The sequence below is a fragment of the Salvia splendens genome, chromosome 16 (assembly GCF_004379255.2).
Source record: "Salvia splendens isolate huo1 chromosome 16, SspV2, whole genome shotgun sequence".
NCBI lineage: Eukaryota > Viridiplantae > Streptophyta > Magnoliopsida > Lamiales > Lamiaceae > Salvia > Salvia splendens.
Window position 1 is genome coordinate 13,043,331 of NC_056047.1, and position 20,325 is coordinate 13,063,655.

Sequence of the window (20,325 nt, forward strand, 5' to 3'; positions counted from 1 at the left end):
CACAATCCTCAAGGCAGCATCCATGTGGTTGACTTGTGGTCGGTGCATGAATTGGCTGATAATACAGACTGCATATGTGATATCGGGTCTAGTATGTGAGAGGTATATGAGTCTCCCGACTAACCGTTGATATCTTTCTCTGTCTGCAAGATCAGCTCCCTTTTCTATCTTCAATCCATGGCTGGGAATCATTGGAGTTTCTGCAGGCTTGCAATCCAGCAACCCAGTTTCGGCGAGTAGATCCAAAACATACTTTTTTTGCCTTATGAATATTCCGTGTCTAGATCTCAACACTTCAATTCCAAGAAAGTACTTTAGTGCTCCTAGATCTTTCATCTCAAACTCTTTGAAAAGATTTTCCCTCAAATTTTGGATTTCATCAGTGTCGTCTCCGGTAATGATCATGTCATCTACATAGATGATCAGACATGTCATCTTGCCGTCCCTTCTCTTTGTGAAGAGTGTGTGATCCGAATAGCTTTGCTTAAACCCGTGTTTGAACATTGCTTGACAGAACCTCCCAAACCAGATTCTTGGAGATTGCTTCAGTCCATACAGTGTCTTCCTTAGGCGACAGACTTGTCCGGCTCCAAATTCCGCTGAACATCCAGGGGGTACTTCTATGTATACTTTTTTTATCCTTTTCCAATTCACCGTGTAGGAATGCATTTGTCACATCAAATTGGTGTAGAGGCCAATCCTTGCATGCTGCCACGGAAAGTAAGGCTCGAACAGTGTCCAATTTTGCAACTGGTGAGAGGGTCTCTTCATAATCTACTCCATACACATGTATGTATCCCTTGGCCACGAGTCTCGCCTCATATCTCTCGATTGAACCATCTGCACGGCGTTTTATAGTGAATATCCATCGGCATCTGACCGGCTTCTTTCCTGTCGGCAGTGTACACTTCTCTCATGTCTCATTTTTAATTAGAGCATCTATTTCTTTCTTCATGGCCTCTCTCCAATGTTTGTGTTTTGAGGCTTCCTCGAATGACTGTGGTATCTCCTCTTCTTCATATAGGGCAGCTTCAAATGCACGGGCCATTTCAGACAGTTGTCCTTGAGCAATGTTCGCCACTGCATATCTGGCTTTTCTCCCTTTCCAGTCCGGGGAGTATCTCCGTGGAGGTACCCCTCGTGTACTCATGGGTGGAAATTCATATGATTGCCTTGTGTCTCCGTTTCCACTTCTGGTATGGTTGTCATCTCCACCGTCCCTGTCATCATTAGTACTTTATAACCATATGTTATCCGGATCAGACCGTCTACCTCTGGATTCAAAGACGGGGTTGACGGTTGAGCAATGTTACCTAACTCCTCGTCATGTTCGATGGGATTCGACCGCCCGGCGGTACCACTACTTCCCTTTGTTAGACCAACGTCTGTGATAGGACTTGGCCTAGGCTCGTCTTCTCCCCCTGACTGGTTTCTCCCCTGGTTAGGCATAGGTGTAGGGAGCCAATTTAGTAGGTCACTAGTTGGACTATTATCCGTTTGACTCTCCCTCTGACTACTAGATTGGCTATAGAAGTATTCTCCTTCCACAAAGTCACAATTCATAGTTGTGTGCATATGGCTTGTGGCAGGATCATAGCACCTATAACCTTTCTGATTTTTTCCATACCCTAAGAAAACACATTTGAGGGCACAAGGTGAAAACTTAGTACGCTCATGTTTAGGAATATGGACAAAGACTGAGCAGCCGAAAACTCTAAGTTCAAGTGACAGTGAAGAGGGTAATTCAAAATGTTTGGAGAAAGTGTCTAAGTGAGTTTTGAATTGTAGGATTCCAGTAGGTAGGCGGTTCATGAGATAGACAGCGGTGGCAACAGCTTCGGGCCAAAAAATTTTAGGTATTTTGGACTCGATTAAGAGGGCTCTAGTGACTTCAAGTATGTATCTGTTTTTCCGTTCTGCTACCCCGTTTTGTTCTGGAGTATATGCACAAGAAGTTTGGTGGACTAAGCCTTTTTCTTGAAAAAAGTCTTGCATTTTCCCATTCACAAACTCTCCCCCATTATCTGATCTAAGGATTTGGATGTTCTGATTGTATTGGGTTTGGATAAGTGTATAGAAATCTGTGAATTTTTCAAAAACTTCAGACTTATTTTTCAAAAAAATAGACCCAAGTCATACGAGAATAATCATCCACAAATAACATGAAATAACGAAATCCTTGGCCCCCAGTAACGGGTGCAGGGCCCCACGCATCAGAGTGAATCAACACAAATGGTTTTTTCATTCTAGTATTATTCAACTTAAACGAGTGTCTATGGCTTTTGGCCAACAAACAAGTTTCACAATGAAAAGATTGCATAGAAGTAACTAATTTAGGGTAAAGTAGACGAAGATATCCTAGAGATGGGTGTCCTAACCGACGATGCCAAAGCCAAGCCTGCATGTCTGTCAGTCTGTGAGTCAGCATCGTAGTACTCTGTTGGACGATCTCATCCACATAGTACAGTCCGCATCGTTCAGTGCCACGCCCAACTATTATCCCCGTCTTGATATCCTGCAACATACAAAATTCCGGTTGCATCAGTAATTTGCAGTTCAGTTCCTTAGTCACATGACTAATGGATAAGAGTTTATGTGATAATGACGGAACATAAAGGCAGTTAGACAGGCGCAGAGTAGGAGAAATATTAATTATTCCCGCCCCCCGGACTTGCGCTAGGTCTCCACTGGTGGTTTGGACATAGGTTTTTTTTACTTTGAAATGGATAGAAAATCTGAGGCATCAAATGACATTGTGTCGGTAGCCCCGCAATCAAATATCCATTGTGAGGTAGAAGAACATGCTAGGGATTCAAAAGAATTTTTACACGGGATAAATGACTGAATTTCGGGCTGTTTTGGTAGTCGGGGAGCAATCTGCAATGTTTTGGTCGTTTTGGGGTCATTGTGAGTTTTGGGTAAAATTCGTGGGCCATTGTAAGGTTTAGGAAAGGTCTGGGGTGGTTTCTGGTGTATTTGGGAAGAATGGGGTCGGTTTTGGGGTTTTTGATTTCTCGTGAGTGGTTTTTGGGATTGGGGATAGAGTTGGGTAGGATTTGTAATATAGGAGACTTGGATTTGTAAGATTTGGGGTATTTGATCGAAGAACCCTCCTCATCTCAACCCTAGCCGCATCCCCTGCATTCCTCTTTCCGTATATTAGATTTTCGGAAGGCGTCGGTGCATAGGTAGACTGCTGACGGGTGGAACAATCGCCGCCGCCGCCGACATTGTTGTCTGTGACGGGTGGAACAGCGGCATCCGACGCCGACTTCTGCGTGGCCTGATCCAGCGGCGTCTTGACATCCTTAATGTCTCCGAAGGGGATGAAGGCAGCGTGGAGTATTTGCTCGTTCACTTCCTCGACCAGACCGCCGACGTAGAGCGTGTTCTTCTGCACTCCTTCATTCATGGAGATTTCTTCCTTTCTCCGCTGCACAGCCCGACTGGTATTGCTTCTTCCGCCGCCGTCGCTGCTGTCTGGAACAGCCGCCGCTGTCGCCGACTCTGCTTCAGCCGCCGCCGCTGCGTACGTCTTCTTCGGAGTAGGGGTAGCCGAGTTGGAATTTTGGTTTTCATTTGTGTTGGCTTTGTACAAATCAATTAGATTTGAGATTATCTCGATCAATAGCTCGAGAGTATGTATTTGGTTGACCTCTATTTGAGGTTTTTTGTTAATTTCCTGCTCTGATACCATCTTGACGATGGTAATCGAGAGAGGCGGAATTCCTCTTGCTAGGCATTTGGGATGTAAAGGATTAGGAGTAGAGACGGTTGATTGTATATTTCATTGATTTTGTTTATGATGAATTACGGTCCTCATTATATAGGGAGGATTTGTTATTATCTATGGAAACTATACCAAGTTATTCTAAGAAAATATATGATTTACATAATTCCATAATTTTTGCCTATCAATTATTCTTGTAATCTTTTCCTTCCGTGAATGTCTCCTTTGATGTAGCTTGACAACATAATTGTCAAAATGTAAGCTTCCATGCTGCTATGTTAGTTATGCGTGTTGAAAACCATGTCAATATCTGACTAGCAACAAAAAATTTTGTGATTGAAAATTGATTTTGACAGTTTCTATATTTAATTGGTTATGCATAGTTGGAGTATTTTTGTTAACATGTCGATCTTTCAGGTAATCAAATGTTTTTATGTATAAGTTGAGGATTGATTCTATTAAAAATCAATAGTTTGAGTACTAAAATGTAACTTCGCTTGCATAATTTTTTAACTATACAATCTGCCACATAATTTCATATCACTTTTAGTTAGTTCAATTAATCTTAGTATATCCCCAAATGCAATTATTTTTACTTTACAAAAATAACCATCACACAACTTGTATATAGTTCCTTTCTACAATGATCAGCTTATAACCGGTCAATTTATAGATAAAGGCAAACCATGATATCCTGTTTTACATTAAGGTTAAGGTCCAATTATACTCCCAACTTTTCATATTCTAAGAAAAGCAAATCATGATATCTGCTTTACATTAAGGTTAAGGTCCAATTATGCTAACAACTTTACATATTCTAAGAATTAATAAAATATAAAAAGCCTTCACTTGCCCCATGTGCCCACAGGAGAATTCTTTGTTTTTTTCTATGGAGTTGTTTAACAAAAATAGTCAGACTATGTTTAAATATAGCAAATTGAACGGGGTTATAAAATGTTTAAATCAATTAATAAAAAAACCCAAAGAGCGTGGTAAGTAACAACTGCTAAACCATAAAGAAACACAACTTTGTTAGTTGATAAATTGTTTATTGGCGTCACTAGATCACAACCACAACAAAAATATGTCACCTGATTATCAATAATATCACGCTGTCATAAATCTTATAATTAAAGAATTCATTGATATTTAAAATTCCTAAAATAATTAAAGAATTGGGTGGCTGATGTATGTTACTATGTAGCCGGAGCAGCCGGTGGAAGGGAGCCGACCACGTGCATGGTAGTATGGTAGTATGGTAGTATGGTACTATGAATAGAACCATATGTAAGAGCACCCGCAACGCGGTGCCGTCGCCGTTCCTATGCCGTTCCGGAGGAACGGTTTCGCGGCGGCACGCGTTGCAGCGTGCGTTCCGTCGCCATTCCGTGCCGCCACCGTTCCCATGCCGTGCCGCGTTTCGTTCCTCCGGAACGCGGAACGAAACATTCCGCCACGCGCCGAGGCGACGTGGCGGACTCCCATTCGACGCGTGAAGCCCACTCGCTGCCCCGCGAGTGGGCTTCGTCCCGATGACGCAATAATTCATTTTTTTTAAAAAAAATTTCGAATTTAATAAAAAAAAATAAAATTTTTTTTATTAACGGTAATGAGACCGTTAATTTTATAGCCGTTTGTTTTTTTTTTATTATTTATTTATTTACTCTATAAATACTCCTATTTCATACTCATTTCAATCACAAACACACATCTATTTCTCTCTATTTCCACCCCAATTTTCATCTCAAATCAACTCTATTTTCCTTCTCCCAAATTTAATCAAACTAATGGATCCTTATGAACAAATGCGTCAAATGTTTGTTTTTTTAATTGAATTGAGTTGAAATTAAAAAAAATGAAATTGAATGAATAGTAATTTAAGGAACGGTTAAGGAACGGTTAAGGAACGAGGGTTGCAGGTTCCGTTCCTTAGTTAAGGAATGGAGTAAAAAAGTACAGTGGGGCCCTCAAATAGTGGTTTAAGGAACGGTTTAGGAACGGTATAGGAACAGCGTTGTGGATGGCCTAAGAAGATCGAAGCGGCCCCATGTGAGTAATGAATGTTGAGCTGATACTCCTATAGCATGGGAATCATTAAGACAGCAATCACGTGACTCATGTGTCACACTCACTGACTGGGCTGGGGGGCTGCTACAACATTTCTACATTTCTTTTCTATTTAATAATTTCATTTTGATTCTTTTATGGAACAAAGAAGTAATGGAATGTAAACATGTCAAAATGACAAAATGTAACATCATTTCATTAACAGAGTAGAGTGAGTTATTTCTAAAGACTAAAGGTATTTTGTTATTTTATACTCCACATTGCACAAAGAGGAGTCTTACATGCTGCCTGCGACACTTTCAAGTGTCACAATAGGTGCAACACTTCAATCATAGGTTATTTTGGCACTATATATCTTGAATTATCATATACTTGTGCATCAAAAATAATCTCCTTGATGAATGGCTTGAGTTTTAGTGCAAAATTGATAAAGTAGGAACTATAAAATTGAGCAAGAGAAACTTTTCATTTTAGTATGCAACTAATTTTGGTGGACGGGTTGAAATGAAAACATAAAACCAATTTTTGCAGACAGATGTGGTATATTTTTTAAATCATAAACTGTTGATTTCCTACTAAGTTGTATTTCTCCTTTTTTCAGTAATAGTTAGTAATTCAGAGGCAGTCACAAATTTATTTTGATAGGAACTAATTTATATTCTTAATTTCGAGTTTAGTATTATAACAATAATCATCACATATTTCATTGTGATGATAGGGGCTTTTTATACAAGGATTTACATAAAATACCAAAAATTAAACGAGCTGACACAAGCAAAAAAGAATTTATCAAAAGATATGACATATAACTTGGTACTTTTATCCTTATAACTTTTAAAGTCAAGTCTCCTTGTAAAAGGATCCCAACTCCGTGATCTAATTCCAAATATGTAGCAGCATGTTATGTCTAAATTTCTTTGTCGATATACATATTTGCTGAAACAACTGTCGAAATATGCATATGGAGAGTGCATTGCTACATGTAGATGTGTTGGTACATTTACTAATTTCTGCAATACCACAGCCCAATAACATAGCATAAGAGTATTGCACGGATTACTTTTTTCCCATATCTACATGAAATATTTGGAATTCTTCTCACTCCTAAGCGGCCACAAGTCGCCCCAAATAGAGCGTCGGGCTTGATGATGCAGTTTAGGGTTCTTACTTTGTGTGATGACAACCCGATCGAAGGAGCCCTCTGTGCCCTCGCTGTTGGTGGATCGGCATATATCCAACTCGACTCTTTTGCCCCGCCTGAAAGGCATATAAATAATTCTCCCCCAGCCACTTCCAAGATCCGCACTAGCTGCTTCTTCTTCATCCTCGACACTCTCAGCACCACTACCATTCACTGTAGTTGCATCTGATAACTTTTGATCGTTTGAATCCATAATGTCAGCATCTTCTTCATACTTGTCGCTCTCGGCTTCTTCACTATCAAATTGGCTCTCTGACAATAAACAATGTTGGTTCAACAGGGTGCACATAGAGCAGAGTAAGTAAAATAAAACATTTCAGCAATAATGTAATCCTTGTAGCAAATTTGAGGCACTCACCCACATCGATCTCCAAATTTTCTGGTATTTTATTAGCTTGCATCTCATTCAATGTTTCGAACTTCATACCATCAAGAGGCCAAGCTTCTCTGTGAAAAAATAAAAAGAATTCGGGTGTGTTACTATTAAGATGCATGTCCAAAAAAAATTAACAAATACTATGTCCATACAAAAGAGAAGGGAAAATTAAATAAACAGCAGAACATTCCAAGTAATCACGTATACAAGAGCTGGAAACATAGATATTTGACTAAAATAACTGATTTGAAAAGCTTCATCCTGCATTTATTATCAGATAATCTTAACATTGAAAACAACTCAAGAAAGGCTAAACAGCACAACAAACTTAGCGCATCCCTGAACAGAGACATATTTACTCCAAGTCACCAATCACCACCCAACAGAACAAAAGTTGTATTGTATTTATTACATGCAGTAACAGGAATGAGAGTAAACCATTTGAGAGTGCCATGATCACAGGAAGACGTGTTCTTCTATTGTAAACAAAGTAGAGAACCAATGTTCAGTGACCTAAACCCTATTAATGTCTCAGATGTGTTCACATGTCAGTATGTCACTTTAACTTACTGTGTTAACGGTAAACTAATAACTCAATATGCTTTGTATTTTGGATGACAGACAAACAAAATTCTTATGTGATACCTAGTTGCCTATATTAGGTTTCTGGGTATCCATTTCAGGTTGATAACATCCTCATATGGAGCTCAAAATGTTTATCATAAAACCCTGCAGATACGACAATAATGTTGAGTCTTACTGACTAAAGAATTTATGATTGTCAGAAACTCTAATGAATTAACTAACAGATATTCGATATCTTAAATAAGAGGGACAGATAAGAGTAATACAAGTCCCAGCTCATGAATCGTTATGGTAATAAAGGGATAAGTCAATATTAATTCCCTAGTTGAATTAATTAACATTTATAGGCTGATTTATATTCTAGGATTATAGAGACTTGAATACATTTATGTTCTAGGCTGATTTATTTTTCTAGGCTGAACATAGGGAATTAGGACCACTAGAGGCCATCTTTTTCCTTGTATTCGATCTCTAGATTGGCCCACTAAGCTCAGGAGCCATAATATGCATCGCATTTTGAGACCAGGCTCTGGCCTAGCTCACTATATTATTTCATAATTGAAATCTCTCTCCAAATAAACATAACTCAGATCATAATTATCAGAATATTTTCGTGAAAAAAGAGAGATAGTTGGACGGTTTTCTTGTGAGAACCCAGCTTGGTGATTTCGAAGGTTGTCATCCATCCAATAACCAAAACCAGGCATTAGGATATAGTCCCGAAGATCAGAATTGGAGCCATAATAAATAAAAAATCCCTCTGATCTCTGCACTAGTTTCGGTGAAAGCATATGTACAGCCAGCACATATATGGTGAGCTAGATCTGCGAGAAAGATCCTCAGGCAACTCATCCATCCAATAACCAAAACCAGGCATTAGGGTATAGTCCCGAAGATCAGAATTGGAGCCATAACAAATCAAAAATCCCTCTGATCTCTGCACTAGTTTTGGTGAAAGCATATGTACAGCCAGCACATATATGGTGAGCTAGATCTGCGAGAAAGATCCTCAGGCAACTCATCCATCCAAGCCAAAACCAGGCATTAGGATATAGTCCCGAAGATCAGAATTGGAGCCATAATAAATAAAAAATCCCTCTGATCTCTGCACTAGTTTCGGTGAAAGCATATGTACAGCCAGCACATATATGGTGAGCTAGATCTGCGAGAAAGATCCTCAGGCAACTCAAATAGTAAACAATTTTACGGTTCCTTCAAGGTTCCCACCAAGCTTTTACAGCCACTTATGCTAAACAATAACTTGCATACCCTCGTCTAGCTAGGTTGCCTCATCTTCCCCATGCTTGGGCCACCTAACCGTGAACTAGCAAACTCAAATCCCCTGCCGAGCAGTACTGCAATACCTAGTTCAAATCACAATTCCTCCATTGTCAAGCCAGCAAGCAGTGTTGGGATAACTTCAAGGTTCCTATTTACATGCTTAAGTTGTGAGACATGGAGAAACAAGGTAGATGCATGTCTTCGCACGATGAAAAGCAGTGCGAGCTTCATATCATATTCTTCATAGTGCGAGCTATGGTAGGTCAAATTAACAAACACCCTAACCCCAACCACAAAGGACAGGTATTGCCAGTGAGCAATTAGACTTCACCATGCAGCCCAGTTGAAGTGTAAAACTCAATTGGCAAACCAATGCATATAGGTTTCCCAACTCTTCGATACCAGCCTGTGCATCGCCTGCACCACAGTCAGTGGTGGCTGACAATGGATAATTAAAACTAAGATTCTTCATGTGGCTAAATGGTATCCTGTGTTAACCATTAAAGCAAAACTGGCTCATGGTATCCACAAACTCCATGTCTTTTTGTGCTGAGGCGATGAAGCAGAACAACAAATATGGACCTCCCTGCATATAACTAAGTACCTCAGCTTGGCCATCAATCTCAAGATGGTAGTAGGACTAAATCCCACACTGTCGCTCATTTTCCCACATCATGTGTTAGCGCCAGTGTTGTTAGGGTCGCGGGTCGGTCCGGGGCAATGAGGCTGGACCCCGGGTCGCGGGGCAATGGGGAACCGGGGCGCAAAATTATTTATTATTTATATATTAGTAATAATAATGATTAAAGATAATTCACTATAATATAAATACTTATTATAATATTTAATTAATGGATTTTATAATAGAGTCATTTTGGAAGATTGGAAGAAATAATAAATTAATAGCAGTATAGAAAGGAGGAAAAGTAAAAAGTTGAAGTATAGAAAAGAGGAAAAGTAAAAAGTTGGAATGATTTAATGGGCAAAGAGCGGTGGAATGCCTCGATTTTATCAAAAGATTACTCCATATTAAAAGTACTAGTATTAAAAAAGGAAAATAAGTCATATTTCTCCTCCCTCTACACAAAACAGATTCACGGCCATCGTCGCCCCAGCAGTCGCTCCAGTCGCCCCGACCGCTCCGAGCGCGCCCCGACCGCCCAGAGCGTGCCACGACGGCGCCCCACGTATCTCACTCGGCTCACCCATGTTGGGGCGAAGCCGGCCTCGATCATGGCGACCCGAGCCCCAGGCGCGTTTTTGACAACACTGGTTTGCGCTAGGTGGTTTCATAGTTGCCCCACGACGTGGACTCTCACATCGAGACCACCTTTGAAGCAACTCCCATAACACAAAATACCCACACCAGTTGGCTGACGCTATTAAACTTCAACTTAAGCCATCCGGTCGATCTTTGCCAAACCAACTCTGCCAGGATGACCTCATATCCATTCTTTAACCTCTCAATTTTTTCTCCAATTCCATTAGAGCAACTTGTAGTTTTGAATATGATCCATTCCGGAGGTTTAAACCAGTTAAGGGAGCCTCAAAAACAATATCAAATATGAAAAGGGGTTCTGAATGAATCAACCAAAGAGAACACCATATTTCTGTTCTCAAGCACTTAGCGCCGATTCTCAAAGGTTATTGTTACCAGCACCAATTCTCAAAGGGTTAATGTTATGAGCAGATTCAAATTATTATTATCATCTATATTTTTTCAATTTATGTTTATTCTAATTAGTATTTATTTTATTGATGTAGTTGCTTGATAACACCTAAAAACACATCTTACTTATGAAGTTTCAAGAAAACCAAATCTTACTTAGAAAGAAAAACTAACCTTGGTCTTGTTCCTCGTCTAAAAGCAACATAACAAAACTTTTCATCTTCAAAGCCACGTAAAGGACCCTTGGATCGCTGCAGAAGTTTTACAGATTTAAGAAATTATAAGTATTTTCCATACCCAGTCATTATAAGTTTGGTCAGTAATGAAAAATTTCTACTATACTAAGAGGACAATGAAAATGCAAATTTATAAGGACAGTGCTCACGGACTAATTAATTGGTTGCATACTAACAGCCAAGTCAGCGCATGAAGGATTGTAAGAGACTTGTGTACAAGTGCAAGGTGCTATAGCATGAGTTATCACAAAAAAAAAACCTTGTATAATAGCTGAGACGGTGTCCTCTCCAGGCGCTGGACAAAATGACAGTATTTCTCTGTATTCTGCAATGGACAAGGTCCATCATGCGGACACTGCAAGAAAAATCATGAATTCATAATCATTCAGAATCAATCTAGCTGGTTACGTAAGCTGCAGCATATGAAACATCAACTCCATTACTCACGGGAGCAACAATAAATGCACCAGTTTTTAGTGTCATTATATCTTTAGAAGCTCTCTTGGCTGCATTCTGCAATTTCCGGGTTCTCTGGGGAGCAAAAGCACATTCGTATCAGAAATAAACCACAAAAAAAAGGATTCCAGAAAAAACAACCATTATGTACCCTATTATCCATCCACAAGATGTGGGATCGCATTTGGGATATAATTTTTGATCCTTGGGGGGTTCCAGGCTCCACCAAAACCTGATCCACAGTGCAAAAAAACTATGATCTATGAGTTAACAGAAAACTTTCATCAAACAAATAGACAGAAAACTTTTAGAAGAGGCAGAGGAGGTGCAGATACAAGAGAAATTACATCACGAGCGAAAGCAGCCAAATAATAAAGATAGTCGTGGATACAATAAGAATAACAAAACCAAAATGAAAAAAATAAAAAAAATATTAAATCAGTTTATTCAGTTAGTATTAAAAGGGGGGATTTTTTTTCGTAAATTTGGTTCTACTTGCAAGAGTTCCACCTTATGCTTAGTTGTATGCTTATTGTCAAAAGTTGCTTTCATAATTAAATAACCACCCACGCGTCTTTGGCTCTTTAATACTCCCTCCGTCCCACAAGAGTATGCACTTTCTAATTTTGGAAATTCCTATTCCTCTTAAAGAGGTGGGACCCAACCTCCACTAACAATACTTTGATCACTTTTTCTTTCTATCTCTCTCTTACTTTACCAATTGTGCATTAAAATACGTGCCTAACCAAAAGTGCACACTCTTGTGGTACGGAGGGAGTAGTTTATTTAAGTTCAATCTTAAAGAGGCGTGCCTATATATATATTTTTTCCCTTTCAGAAATCTCAAATGTTCTAGTTAAATTACCACCCTCTCAGCCCTAAGAGTTATGCTTTTGAGTCCATGCTTGCACACATTGTCCGGACCAGTGGGTACTGTCAGGGTCAGTTGGTGGATTAAGTTCAAAGACACTAACAACATGTATGTTGCTTTTAAATCTGAATTTAAGAAAAGAGTGGTCAACCTACATCCACAAAAGAAATTAATCTTGAAAAACAATGCTGTATATGAATTCTGATTGAGTTCTAATCTCACGACAATCAGGTAATTTCTACTGTTTATGGTCCCCACTACATTCATGCAATATGGCTAAAATCTGAAAAAATTATAAGGATAGTAGTTTCAGGTCATATCTAACAAAGTGTCCTGTTTTTGACACAAACATGCAACTTTAGAAATGACACACCTCAATGCATGTTAATAAGAATGTAAGTAGATAAAGTTAACTAAATGTAACACGCCAACCATTAAGTTGAGAAAATTACCAAGATGTCTTCTGTGAGATCCCAGAGCTGGCGCACCAGAGTGATTCTGTCCTTTAATGATGGTATCTCTCCAAGCACGTAAGACTTTGTGAGATAGCAAAAGATATTTTATATTAAACCATGAGATTCACATAATAAGCACAAATTGATAATTACAAAAAATCAGCATGTAACTAACATAGTGTAGCAGCTCGATGATATTGAGAAGCATTTAAACGACAAAACAGAGAATGTTTATAAAATAGCAAAAAAGTAAAAAAAAGATACTTACGGCAATGACCAAATCATGTTTTCTTCCAGACTTATTTTTGCTTATATTTTTAGTCAGTGACTGGAGGCTATCGTAGCTTTGGATTTGAGGCAATTCTTTTAAATCTGCATTCATTACCCAACACAAAAAACAACTCAGGAGTATTCCAAAGATTTGTTTCACAATATCTATTGAGCTTAACTGATATTCAAAATGAGGTCAAGTGCAAGTGTCTTCAAAAATGGGAAGAGTGCTGATTAAAATTTTAAGAAAATAAACACAAGGATGCAAGTTCAGAACATCAACAGTTAGACCACAAAAAGTTAGAGACTAACTACATTAATACACAAGCAATGCATATCAAAACCTTGTCCCAACTTCCAAATCCACTCCTTTGTTGACTTGGTGCTCAGATTTTAGAGAGGTCAAGAGAAATAATATAAAACATAAGAGAATGTTGGTAGGAGTACTAACTTGTAAATGGCAGCATATGCCAAGAAAGAAAATGATTATGATCAAATAGATTATAGATGTGTAACTAGAAATTCTCATTCAAACTAGAAACTGTGGACAAACTTCATCTCTATTCTCCATAACTCACAAGCACACAATTGCATATTGACCCAAGATCGTCCTTTTACTCAATTACTTCTACACTTTTCCTGTGGATGATGCCATACATTAGTACATTACTATTACCCATGACCACAAACTGAATATTCAAAAAACAATCAAAGCAAAAAAAGGCAGAGAATCCATAACCAAAAACTGCTGCACAGCTCCAAAGTAGAAGCAAAATTATGAACACCAATCAACGTTTGAGTTTGGTACGGGATTCCCATGGAAGTCAATGAAGAAGAACCAATTAGTTTTTGCTTCTAAGACCAACAGTTCTAGAGATATATTTGATTCTTTCAAATCATCCCTCATTATTGAGAACAAGATAAAAAAGAAAGATTAAGGTCATTTGCCTCAAAGTTCACATACCGGAAAAGATAATTACCACCCCAACATTGGACACACCCCCCCCCCAGCCACACATACACACACACATACCACCCCAAAAAAAGGTCAAAGTAAATAACACATGTTTCAATATGCAGTATACAGACCAAGTGTCCTCACATTATACCTTTAATTAGACCTAATCCTGCTCTTTGCATTGATTGTGATGGTTCCACCAAGTTAACATGCTCCAAAGACCCAGGCCAAACCTCCATCATCGCCCTACAAAATTGAATAAGCACAATAAAAAAACAAAACCAGTTCACCGACGATATAAATATAGGCATATATCATGTGAAACCCAGGAAACATGTTCAACAGGCTCACCACAGTGCTGAACCAGTTCCTGCCCCAAAATCTAGTACTTTAGTTGGAGCAAAATCAGGAACTCTTCTTCTCACCTAACACCATCATCAAATTCTAATTAGGGATAATAGTTCTCATCCGTTAGAGGTTGAATTAGATTTTCAGGGATACAACACTTTATTTTTTCTCTAAGAACCATATCTCACAAAATAACAATACTAATAAATAAAATTATGTTTCTAAAAACTTTTACAAAAAAATTAAGCGAACTATTTAATAAAAATCACCACAAAGACACTTCTAAACAGCTATTTACAGGGACGGGAAGGACATTTTGACACAAATCCTGGAAACGTTTAAACCGAAGATCACATGTTCAGAACATTTCACTAAAATTTAGCAAACTAGTATGAGATTCTGGCAAAAATCCACATAATTCACTAGAAAAGAGAAGGATGCATATTCAAAACAACAAATTACAAATACCGAGTAGACATAGACATGCCCAGGCCCCAGGTCAAAGCTTAAAAAGACACACACCATGGCTATGCTCACTTGCTTCTTTACCTCACTGAGAACTCGGAAGAGAGCCGAGTAGATTGCAGGCATACGGGAAGCAACATATGCTATGGCTTGATCTTCTTGGTATCTAAGACCAGCATCTCCATATGCAGTGGAGAGTTTCCACCGCTGTGAGCGTTCCATAGCCTTCAACGGATCTTCCACTAGCTCCTTTGAGGTTGAGCTAGGGAGGAGCAAGTTCGCTTCCTTGATTCCAGTGAACGAGCGGGACAAGCTTAGCACCTTCTGCCTCATATTGAGAAATTCTTGCTCTGGAACACAAATTTCGCCTTAGCATTTTCATGAACGGACTAAAATGCATTATAAACGATAATTCCACATCATTTTCCTTCCATAAAGCATGCATCAATTCTAACATTGTTGGTAGTGGTCCGATTACGAAATAAGTACTAGAAATTTTTAGACGAAAATCCATTAATGATTTTCCTCCAGAACCGTGCAATAGCAAAGATCTCAAGGAGAAGTGCAACACAGTGAACATTATACCTCGGAGGTAGTTCTCTATGGCAGTGCGGAGACGGTCTGAAACGACGTGGCAGCGCTGAGACTGTTTAGCGGCGAGCTTCAGCGTCTCGGCTGTGAATCTTGGTAGGGTTGCCATTTTGCGATTGGTCGCGAGCCACCGGCGCCGGAGGTTTAAGGCGGCAAAAACGTAGGGTTCAATGCAAAGTCGTCTAATAAGGGTGAACCTTCTATTAAAATGAAGAAACGCGACTTTAAACAGTCTAAGCTCACGATCACGAGTTTCAGATCACTGGCTTTATTGGGTACAGCCTACAAATCTGTTTAAACACGTCCATACTATCACAGGTTAGCCCGAGGTGAATTTGGGCTTCTAAAGCCCTACTTTTTTTATTGGAGATAACATTGTCGATCCAGATTTTATGAACGATGTTTAGTAGGAGTAGGTTATATAGAGAGGAAATAATATAAAATAACTTAGTTTCTTATTAAAAATATGTCAATTTAAGTGGGAAGGTAAAAGTAGCATTTTTCATTGCATTTTTATGTTCATTTTCGGTGATACACAACTCTCATCTCTTATAAGAGCATCTCAGGAGAGGTAAATGGGAAGGCAAAGTATTATAACCGTCAAGTTTACCTCTTTTCTCTAAAGTAAGAGGTAAATGAGAAAGTATTATGCATTTTCCTATTTTGATGTCAGTCAAAGAGAAGGTAAAATAGAAAAATATGTTTTTGAACTTGGCAGGAGATAAAGAAGCAGCAAAATCTCTACAATAAAATTGAACATAGATTGAATTCTCTGAAATTTATTGTTAGTTTTATGAAATTAATTCCACCAACAAGAAACAGAAATTCTAACCTTAATTTTTGAAATAAAAAGACACCAAGAATACTCCCAAAGCCAAGCAACTCTTTTTCAATATCAAGCAAAAGAAAATCAAAGGTACAAATTAAAAAAAGAAGATAGGAGAAAGAGATTTGTGTTTTAGAGATTGGGGTAGTGTTCAGTTCTCGCTTGAAGGATTGCGGCTCTGTAGAAGAGGCGGCACTTTTTTTGTTAAATATATATATTGGGTTCATGGAGAAGCGTCGGCATTTATATTTGATTACGGATTTTTTATGTTTTAAATATTTGTTTAATATTTATATCAAATGGTAAATATATTGTTTAATATTTAATATTTTATATTTAGATTAGTATCTCTTTTAATTTGTGCATATGGATTAAAATAGTACCGTTGCATTCTTGACATTTTAGAAAATAATCATTTATATTGACTTGACATTTTAAAAAATAAACGTTCATGGCCCCACTGTACTTTTTTACTTCATCTCTTAACTAAGGGACAGAATATGCAACCCTTCATCTCTTATCCGTCCCTTAACCGTCTCATAAATTACTATTCATTCAATTTCATTTTTTATTTTTATTTCCAACACATTCAATTAATAAAAACACACTTCATTAAATAAAATAAAATTACAACATAAAATTCGTAAAATCCTAAAAAAATTAAAAATACATAATTTAATAATTTCCTTCGCCAAATTTTGCCCAAATGTGCTCCATTAGATCATCTTGGAGTTGGGAGTGGGTGGTAGAGTCACGTGTCCTTGCCCAAATAAACAACCGTTCTTGTATAGACGGATGCACTCCACTGCGAGGCGGACTACTTGCGGTAGAGCTTCTGGGGGCTTCAGGGTCGAACCAATTTCCCGCCTCAGGTCCTCCGTCTTGGACAATCATGTTGTGCAAGATTATGCACGCATACATGATGTCGACCATACTCTCCATGAACCACGTACGAGCCGGGGCTTTGATTATGTTGAAGCGCTCTTGGAGAACCCCGAACGCCCTCTCCACATCCTTGCGAGCAGCCTCCTGCTTCTGCGCAAAAAGAGTCTGCTTTGCATTCACAGACCTGTTGCACGTCTTCACGAAAGTTGGCCACTGCGGCTAGATGTCGTTGGCAAGATAGTACCCCATTTTATACCGCCGGTTGTTAGCGATGAAGTTGATGGTCGGCGCTTTACCATCCAAAACTTCGGCGAAGAGGTCGGATTGGTGGAGCACGTTTATGTCGTTGTTCGATCCGGGGACCCCAAAGTACGCATGCTAGATCCATAGCCGGTAGTCGGCAACGACCTCGAGTATAGATTGCATGCATCAGGAGTGGAAGAACTGTCCTACCGCCTGGAAGGGTCACTACACAACCTGTTAGGGTTTTGTATACTAGAAATCACCTTTCGAGTGATTGGATACTGTAAAACTCTAATGGTTATTTTCCAATAAATGCAACAGATTATTTTTGTCATAATGTTGTTATGTTTTACATTTAATGGTTGTTTATTACATATTTAAATGTATGAGCAAACGTAACAAAGTCTAAGTCTTTGTTTTAGTAGACCGGTTGTGGGCGTCGTCCAATTTAAGGTAACACGGTCAGTTCTAAACAAAGAAAAATAAGAATTTCACAACCTAGATAGGCCTAGGCTACCTATCGCGAAAGGTTGCAATGTCAGTCCGATTATTTCTAAACCTTATTGAAATAAGATGACGTTAGTGTGGTATAGCACTGAATGGATCTAACAGCAAGACGAGTCTTTATGCTATCTACTGAAAGATGAGGTCTTGAAAATTAATTTCTTAATCAATGTACGTTAGCATTGAGCATACGATATTGAGGATCCACTACTTTGACTTACCAAAGGTGCGGGTTTTTCGTAACTCAACGATCCAGGTATATTGGGTAGTGGTGATCATTATCTAGAGGTGCTAGGATTGCTATTATGTTGAAACGTGCACGAGGAGAGTCTCGTTTGATAACATCCACAAGAGGAGCTCGGAACGAGGTTTTATTATTCGGAACCTAGCTAGTTGGAGTTTGATTACTCTATGAATAATAAATAAAAGTTTCTTGCTAAGTCCACTCTTGGAATTCGAAATATGTTAATTAATTAAGTCTATAGCAGACATTAATTGATTAATGGATGTTTCCTTCTTAAGCGCGGGAAATGAATCAAATGCAATTAAAGGAAACCCGGAATACTTGTAATTTCGGATTTGGAAGGCAGTGCAATATTACTTCTGTAGTGGCTGCTCGTAATATTCCAATATAAGCTTATATTAAATTGTGGGTTCAATTTAATTAGTAAAAAGCTAATTGGGTGAGGCCTGTTCCAAATTCTTCCTTAGATCCCTCACTGGGCCCAATATGTGACTTATATAAATAGGAGAATAAAGGAGACAGAAAACATAACAATTTATTATCAAAATTTTCGTCCCCCTCTAAAGAGAGAGCTCGAAATTTGTGCCTCCTCCGTGAGCTGAGTTTTGTCTTCCATTATTCGAGTCCTAGTACGTTGGTGAGATTTGCCCACACAAATATCAGCGTATAGTCCGGGACACCAGTCAGAAGATCCGAGGTCTTGTATTGAAGATCTTCACGTGGAGACGGAGCAAGCCATCATCGATTCTTGATAGAATCAACAAGGTAAATTGGCTAATTCCGTAGTAAGCATGTTTTAGGGATTTTATGTGCTAAAGCATGTTTTAATTCAAGTTTTGAGCATGATACATGTGATAATTACGCGAATAGATTTTGTCTAAATAATCTGCTAAATAGATCAAATTCATGTGATCCGTTTTGAATGCACGCTTCCGCTGCTAGCCCCTTCACGACCGACTTCAAAGGCAAGAATCCGACGATGATCCTCGAAGCCGTAGCTGACTATCGGCTTTGGATTTGACATGCATGTTTTGGGGTAGCCGGAGGGAACAACGACGACAACGTCCTCCAGTCGTCGCCCCTTTTCAACGAGCAGTGCTAGGGCTTTGGTCCGGCCATCAGTTTTGTCGCCAACGGCAACCAGCATCATATGGGCTACTATTTGGCGAATGAGATATACCCTAGGTTGCCCGTCTTTGTGAAGACGATCAGATGTCTGCCCGAAGATAAGAAGATCTACTTTGCGAGCCGACAGGAGGCAGCGCGCAAGGATATGGAGCGGGCATTTGGTGTGCTCCAGGCTCGATGGGAGGCGGTGAAGGGTCTAACCCGTTTGTGGTATGACGACTGCATTGCTGATATCATGTACGCGTATATTATCATGCATAACATGATTGTCGAACAAGAAGGTCCATAACTAACTGATTTGACCAATGAAGATGCCACCGGGCCAAGCCACGGCGTGGCCACCGCCAATGTACACATGGGGATACCTCATGATGACGCCGGGCGGCTCCAAGCCCATGCTGACATGCGCCAACAAGAAGTCCATATTTTTCTCCAGCAGGATATAATTGAAGAGTTGTGGGCGCGGAAGAATGCACGTTGATATTTATGATGTAATTGTTTTTTTAATTGTACTTTTTTAATGTTTTTAATTTATAATAAAAATATGATTGCATTTTCCTCGTATTCGTGTCGAATTTTTAATTTCGTATTAAATTCTGTATAAAAATGTGAAATTGTGTTGTTGGGATGTCCTAGTACTAGTCCACTATTGTGGAAGTGGGAAGTCCTAGTGATGTGGCAGTGAGGTGGGAAGTCCTTATGACGTGGGAGAAGGTGTTTTTGGGAAGTCTTGGTGCTAGTATGTGGGGAAGTTGTTGCTATAGGGGATGCTCTAAGAGAGGTGGCTATTTGGAAGATAAACCAAACGGTACTGACCGAATATAAATATATATAACAAGCCGGACAAATCACGGAAGCGCATCTAGTGTAGTGGTATCATAGTACCCTCCCACGGTACTGACCGGGGTTCGATTCCCCGGATGCGCAATGTTTTGA

At 39.1% G+C, this 20,325-nt stretch overlaps 1 protein-coding gene and 1 non-coding gene across 3 annotated transcripts; one reads left to right on the forward strand and one right to left on the reverse strand.

Moving 5' to 3' along the window:
- Positions 1-6,582: 6,582 nt before the first annotated feature.
- LOC121770064 (methyltransferase-like protein 17, mitochondrial) lies at positions 6,583-15,773 on the reverse strand. Of its 2 annotated transcripts, none has more exons than XM_042166860.1 (12): positions 15,554-15,773; positions 15,053-15,318; positions 14,507-14,580; positions 14,307-14,401; positions 13,196-13,299; positions 12,925-13,008; positions 11,753-11,854; positions 11,593-11,676; positions 11,405-11,500; positions 11,084-11,160; positions 7,357-7,445; positions 6,583-7,250 (listed from the first exon to the last, which is right to left on the reverse strand). In XM_042166860.1, the coding sequence occupies exons 1-12, from the start codon at positions 15,666-15,668 to the stop codon at positions 6,871-6,873; spliced, it is 1,566 nt and encodes a 521-aa protein (XP_042022794.1). In that variant the 5' UTR covers positions 15,669-15,773; the 3' UTR covers positions 6,583-6,870. The 2 variants fall into 2 exon arrangements, with proteins under 2 accessions (XP_042022794.1, XP_042022795.1); XM_042166861.1 differs by having other exon boundaries at positions 11,753-11,833; positions 15,554-15,766.
- A 4,472-nt stretch (positions 15,774-20,245) lies between these two features.
- TRNAG-CCC lies at positions 20,246-20,316 on the forward strand. Its single transcript has one exon. It is a non-coding gene; the product is annotated as a tRNA-Gly (tRNA).
- The last annotated feature ends 9 nt before the right edge of the window (positions 20,317-20,325 follow it).